This window comes from Cryptomeria japonica, chromosome 4, assembly GCF_030272615.1.
Source record: "Cryptomeria japonica chromosome 4, Sugi_1.0, whole genome shotgun sequence".
In the NCBI taxonomy this organism is placed as follows: Eukaryota; Viridiplantae; Streptophyta; class Pinopsida; order Cupressales; family Cupressaceae; genus Cryptomeria; species Cryptomeria japonica.
In genome coordinates this window covers 556,068,841-556,074,840 of record NC_081408.1, presented here as the reverse complement: position 1 = coordinate 556,074,840, position 6,000 = coordinate 556,068,841, and the positions used below count along the sequence as shown (strand labels likewise).

At 34.0% G+C, this 6,000-nt stretch overlaps 1 protein-coding gene across 2 annotated transcripts in view; it reads right to left on the bottom strand.

The window, feature by feature from the left end:
* Positions 1–288: 288 nt before the first annotated feature.
* The window catches only part of LOC131029437 (uncharacterized), a 152,669-nt gene continuing 146,957 nt past the window's right edge, over positions 289–6,000 (bottom strand). Inside the window, exon 11 of one of the 2 annotated variants that reach the window (XM_057959922.2) lies at positions 289–1,058. In XM_057959922.2, coding sequence (XP_057815905.2) covers positions 872–1,058 — 187 coding nt within the window. In that variant the 3' untranslated portion in view covers positions 289–871. The remainder of the gene's footprint in view (positions 1,059–6,000) is intronic. The other variant, XR_009102776.2, reaches the window with a different exon arrangement.

Below are 6,000 nucleotides of genomic sequence, written 5' to 3'. Positions count from 1 at the left end.
TAATATTGCTCCTAATTCAATTAAGGGTTATTGCATGCTTCGTAAATTCTAAAATAATGGGCAGCAACGGCTGTATACATTGGTTACATAAGTTTGGGTATCCTCTGGGTTATTTTTTTGTCATTTGATCTTATCTGTGTTTCCTCACTTTTTGGTCAATTGGTTTATTCATGACTGACACAAACTTTTGAGAATTGATCTAGGACTCTGGATGATTAAGAAATTTCATAAAATAGTACTAGAAACAAATTTCATGGAATCTGTGTTCATTCAAAAAAATTAAAAGGATTGAACAGAACCAAAATATTAAATAGCACTAAAAGTCAGACCATATGCAACATGTTAAAATTAATACATTACATGTGCAAGCAAGCATGAGAACGAATTGGGCTTAGCAAAGTAAATGCGTAATGCACGAATGTGATTTTGGAGTGTCTCTCATCTTCTTGCCCATAAATATATTACATATAAGAAAATACTCCATGTGAAGAGCTGTGTACAGCAACCAAGAGTTGAGAGAGACTGCTGTATGACAAATCCGGTGTGGAAACAACATGTATGCCCCTATATCACCCTTGAATCATTAGAATCAGAGACTTGTTATTTTCATCTGTCAATGCTAATTATAAATAATTTGAACCCACTATGATGCTCCAAATCTGTTAAATCTTATGCCAAGCTAATCCACTTAGTTATCAAATCAAAGTGGTAGAATTTCTCCAGCCAAAAATGTTACCCTTCCTGAAAATATCAGCGTGACCTGGTAATATGTTTTCAGACTATTTCCAGAATGGTGGCCTATAAGGCTTGTTAGTTGTTTATAACTTTGACACATTTGAATGGGGATTTGGCAAAAATGTCATTCATCAGCCTAGTTGTGAATTTTCCATATGTGAAGACCATAACCAAGGCGAACTAGAACCAACTCCAATAACATATATATTATACTTGTCATACGGACTTTAGAACCAGGGATCTCTGTCCAGGTGACAGATATTTCTATGATAGGAATGTTTATACGTTTACATAGATATACTAATTCCACATCAAAACACCACCTGCAAAAAAATCCAAAATGAGACATTTATAATATGTGATCCTTATGTAAACATACTAATTCAACAGTTACATCAAAATTCCAAACTAATTTCAGCTATTAGGAGTATCCAATATGATCATATCCCTTTTGAATAAGATAGAAGAATGGAGCACTACACTCTCTGAAAAGTCTAGAACTACACCAACTTCATAAGTTTCGATAAGATGTACTTGATGTTCAAACTACAAGATCAAAAATTTGATGCAGATGAAAACAGAACTAATTTTTAAATCAATAACATTCAATATACAAAAAGAACAAGGTAGATTTACAATATGATTGGAGTAATGTCCTACAAAACTTAGATACCAGATACATGACATCCTCCATTCATTTTGCCAAGAATCTAACTAATACGTAGTCTAGACAGGCCATTTATGTCAATGAGGCATTCAAAACAAATTTTGCATATTGTAGACATTTTCACAATGCTTTTAGCCAACACCACAATAAGACTTTCAATGGACAAACAGTATTTTCTTCACATGCATTCTGATCCTAACATTTCCATTAAATTAAGTTTGTGTATATATAATAATATAATGGCAATCTGGCACCCACAAAAAGCTATTCGATACAATACAAATTATTTGGAGGATTGTTACGAAAATAATGTATGTCATAGAATTTCAATTCTATTAAATTTTACTATTTACAATTTATAATAATAATAATAATATTTACTTTAGTTTGTTTTTACTATATAGCACAGGAAAGTTCTAGTCTCTCACCATGACAAACAATCAGCGAGACTGCATAAGAAGAACAATGATTTTAAATCACATAGTGACAATGCAATTGATGCAACGATCGCAATCAAGGGGACCCAATGAAGGGTAGCCCTTTCCTTGCAGCTAGACCACACAAGCTCACCACTACTAAACACAACACACGAGAGAAAGCCCAGCCAAATCATATATCAAAACACACTCCCATAGTTCGAAACAAAACCCACTTCAAACCTACCAAAAACACCCAGAACAGATCTCAACACCTAACTCCAAAAAGCTGATTTTTACAGTTTACTTTTATAAGCATTCAACAACACAAATTGTTGACATATATGAAACCCAATACTCATCAAAAGACCACCAATATACTGATCTAAAATCAGACAAAAAAATCAAAAACATATTACTTCACTCTTGTTTTTTGAACGAAAGAGAAAATAACTAATTTTATTGCTCTCCTCATAAAAAAATTTACATCAGATTTTGCGGCTGATATTAAACATATTTCAATGGCTTATTTGCTTGTTTTATACACACAAAATATAGCCCAACACTCATCCTAATTCTACAATGTAAAATGTAACATTCTATACAATTCCGGGGAAAATCTGATAGGGATCCCCCTTTAATCAACTCACATTCTAGCCCTGCAAAACTACAAAAACACTCAATCTTCAACTTCACCTCACTATCCTCCCTCAATCAAGACCCCATCTTCCTCATCTACAAACATCTCAAGTACCATATAAATAACTTTACACTTTGTACTATATCAAGATACTCTTCATATGCATTATCATGCTCTGCTATTAATTTCTCACAAGCATCAATCTGCACCAGCTCCACCTCCATGTCCTCCAAAAGGCACACCACTCTTGCATTTTTTTCCACTAGATTACTTTTCCATTAGATTGTTTCTCCATATCCTCAATTATGAGGATCTCTTCTTCCACAGGTTGCACAACTCCTTTCTTCTCAGGCCCATATAACAAAGTTTGCATCACATGCATCTCTTCTAGAGGGGTAAGAGATGACCTACTTCTTCTATTAAATCTTCTACCGTCACTTTGCACAAACATCATGGACTTCTATTCAATGGTTTTTCCTTCACAATTTTTAACCACTTATCCCTTCTCATAATAATGCCAACTTTATTCCCCTCAACAATATCCAGCCTTTCTGTCAACATGTTCATCTTCTCAAGAGCTTTTTCCAACAAGCCCTCTCAATCCTCCCCATTAGTGCAAGTATTGCAAGCCTCCTCAAAACCATGTCACTTCTCACCTTCTCTCACACATTCACAACCCAATGCCTAATCAGTTCTAATACACTATTTGATACAATCAATGATAGAGGACCTAACGAAGATTAGCTTTCTCCTTGCAACTAGACCACACAACCCCACTATTATTAGACTCAACAATGAGATAAAAACCCACCCTAATCATATATCAAAACACACTCCAGTAGTTGAAACAAAACCTAACTCAAAACTACCAAAACACCCCAAATGGATTTCAATATCAAACTGCAACAAGCTAATTTTTAGAGCTGATTTTTAAGGACACTCAAAGACACATATTACTGCCATATATCACCAATTTACTGATTTAAAATCAAGAACCTGTAACTTTACTCTTGCTAATTTTTTAGCCAAACTTTGAAACTAACATACAGAGGAAATAGCAGATTATATTACTCTTCTCATATAATGTTCTATATCAGATTTCATGGCTGATTTTACACACATTTCAACATCTTATTTGCTGATTTTACACACACAAAAGGCAGCACAACACACATCTCAATCCTATGATATGAAATACAACATTCTATGCAATCCTAGGAAAATTTTGATAGAATTTGCCCCTACAAAACTTACTTTCCAACACTACAAAACTATTAAAAAAAAGTCTTGTTGCCACAACAGGCCCCATTTTTTCTTGAACTAAGAACCCCTTTTTGATAGAAAACAAGATTTAAACTACACCTCAAATAGCATCCCTCAAATGTTTTCTCTGCTTTATATCTCTGGTTTCATAGTCCACACCACCAAGAGAGTTTTCTTGATGTCCATTTTATTTTAAAGCACTTGGGTTGCCTTCTTTTGGTTGTCTTTTTAGTTTGTCCTTTTGTTCAAATTGATAATCATATCCTAAGCCCATATTTTCCTATTGTTTCAAGGACAGGGATGTTCCCCCACCAAACCACCACTACCACCAAGATGTCGATGATGGTGGGACATCCCTAGGACATTTCGAAAACTCACAAGAGTCCACTAACCATCTCGCAGACACCTAGGAGTCTCACATAGCCCCCACTTAGAAAGTTAGTCCTTAAGCAAAAAATAGTGAAAATTTTGTGCAAATGGCATTCGTAATGAAGGTTTGTGAGGTTTTAGAGGCCTTATTTGTGCTTGTTGACGGGGGCTCCACTCCTCAACCCTGACCTATATTGTGACAAGGAGCGCACCAAGAGCACTACCCCTAGACCCCATGAGAGGCACTACCCAAAACCATGTTGGGGGCTCTACCCCCAAACCCCTACAAGGGGTGCTGCCCCTTGACCCTGCTAGGATCTCTGTCCCTAGTCCCACGCGAAGGACGCTGCCCCTTGACTCCAATGGGGGCTCTACCCCTAGACCCCCTCAAGGGGAACTGCCCCTTAACCCCAAACCTCCACCCACCAATCTAATTATTTATGCAATAATTTCCATGTTTTTTATGTTTATCAGTTTAAAACTTTAAACTTCACTTAGTATGCCAAAGTTTCATTTGCAGTTCTTATTCTTATTCTTGGTTTGCACTTTGCTCCCAAAGCTCCAAAACTCTACCCACCATTGTTAATGTTCAAATTTCAATACAATTGTTTTCATGCTTTTAATGTTTATTAGTGTAAACCTATGTTGCTGAATCGGCCAACTTACCTACCAATTCCGAGTACGAAACGTCTTGGAATCGGAAACGACCTTGAAACGCCTACGGAATCGTCCAAGGTTCAATATTTTTCACCCTGAATTGATTCTACACAACGTTGCTTGAACTTGTGCGATTCTAGCATTTTTGAAACAATTCCAAGGCGATTCTAGACATTATGTAAAAACCCTTAGTTGGAACATTTAATGAATGCATTGACAGTTTTCTTTTTATAACGTTGTGAAGACGCCAACAGGGATGGGCGCGAACAACATGAACAGTGATGGACACGAATAGGAATGAACACGAGCAAGAAGGGGATTTTAGTCTTCGTGCAAATGTAAGAAAATTATTTACTGAAAAATAAATTGCGTGATTTTATTCATTATAAAACACCATACATATAGGCAATTTACAAGATGGTGTCCAAAAAAGAACTAACCATTTAACTGAAGCATCAAACTGAAGCAAAAATAGCAGCTATGTCTTCTAATAAAAGAAGCCTTAAAAAACAATAAATAAAAACACTAAATAAACTAAATGAACTAAATGACCATTAATAGAACTACTAAAAATAGCTGACTAAATATATTCTAATATTTACAGATTAAATCTAACAATTAGTTGAATCTGAACTGTGAATCTTTGCCAGCATTCTTTTGCCCAAATAGGGCATGCAAGTATGAATGAACAGTCTTACATTATGTAATTTTAAATCATATAAATTTTCTAAAACATATATTAATATTTATATAATTTATTAAATTAAAATAAGATGACTAAATGCTATGGCAAAACAAAATAGTAAATACATATTTATATAACAGATTATATTTATTATTGAATATAACCAAAATTAATATGAATACATATTATTAAATTAAAATATAATAATATATATGAATATTTATAATTTTCTAAAACACACAAAAAAAATATTAAATAGTATATATATATATATATATATATATATATATATAAAATCAATTTATTTTTAATACTTTATTATATGATTAAATTAAAATAGTAAAATTGCATAGACATTCTAAATTTAAAATGGTATAGGACATTCTAAATTTAATTATATTTTTAGGATATATATATTTGTATGAACATACAGAAACACCCTCCAAAAATACATCATACCAACGTACCGAGCACACGTACGCGTACTCATACCCATACCCAATTTGGCAACTTAGGTGTAAACTTTACAGTGTGGCAAAGTTTCATTTATAGTTCTTATACTTATCCC